This window comes from Myotis brandtii, unplaced genomic scaffold (genome assembly GCF_000412655.1).
Source record: "Myotis brandtii unplaced genomic scaffold, ASM41265v1 scaffold827, whole genome shotgun sequence".
Taxonomy (NCBI): domain Eukaryota; kingdom Metazoa; phylum Chordata; class Mammalia; order Chiroptera; family Vespertilionidae; genus Myotis; species Myotis brandtii.
In genome coordinates, this window is record NW_005371360.1 from 172994 (window position 1) to 173914 (window position 921).

General features: G+C 55.7%; 1 protein-coding gene across 4 annotated transcripts in view; it reads left to right on the forward strand.

Annotated features, from left to right (window-relative positions):
• The window catches only part of KDM4B (lysine (K)-specific demethylase 4B), a 110880-nt gene that overhangs the window by 44960 nt on the left and 64999 nt on the right, over positions 1-921 (forward strand). For all 4 annotated transcript variants that reach the window (XM_005884377.2, XM_014531904.1, XM_014531905.1 and 1 more), the window contains exon 7: positions 805-854. In XM_005884377.2, the coding sequence (XP_005884439.1) occupies positions 805-854 (50 nt within the window). The remainder of the gene's footprint in view (positions 1-804; positions 855-921) is intronic.

The following is a 921-nucleotide window of genomic DNA, read 5'->3' on the forward strand; positions in this document are numbered from 1 at the left end:
CCCTGGTTGAAACCCATTTTCCTGGAGTCCCTCCTAGATGGGACTTGGGTGTGCTCAGCACTTTGTGTTATTAGAACTTGCAGTTCTGCCTGCATTTGTCCAGAAATTGAAGTTTTCATCTTACCAAGTCCCTTGACGTGGGCTGAGGCTGGCATGTCAGTTGGGTTGGGGCTTCTCAGTACCACTGTATCATCCGCTCCCCCCCCCCCCCCCCCCCCCCCCCCCCCCCCCTCCCCTCCCTCCTCACATAGCATCAGCGGGATGTCATTCTCGCTTCATTTGTTTGTAAGCTTCCACCGCACATTTTTAAATTTTTGATGGAGCCTCATATGTAAAATGAGTAAAATTAAAGCTTGTGAAGTGGGTGACAGGTGAAATTTTTCTCCTCCCTGAAGCCTCTTTTCACCTTGGCCCCTGGGCCTGGAAGGGCAGGCTGGTGACACAAGGCAGCCAGGGTCCCCACCCCTCCAGCTCCAGTCCAGTGCTTTTATTGTATTTTTTGCTTTGTAAGCCTTATCGAGGTTTAGTGTCGCTTAACAGGGAATGTCTGCACTCCTGGCATTCAAGAGTGCTGTCACACCCCCTGGGTCCCTGGTCTGTAGCCCTTCTGCCTCACCAACCCCTTCCGTGTGGAATTCCTTCCCTGACGGCGCCACTCCCCTCACAGCGCAGACCACAGCTACAGTCACACGTCTGCTCTGTGCATGAGCTGTGTGTCTCTCCAAGGCCACACAGGCTCCCCGGGGACTCTCAAGTGTGTGGTGGCCACAAGAGCTCACTTCTGACATGCCTTCCTTCTTGTAGGTACGCCATCCCACCAGAGCATGGCAAGCGCCTGGAGCGGCTGGCAATTGGTAGGTGTCTGCGACCAAGGGCTGGGGTCTGGGACCTGGGGCCTGGGGCCTGGGCAGGGCGAGGTGG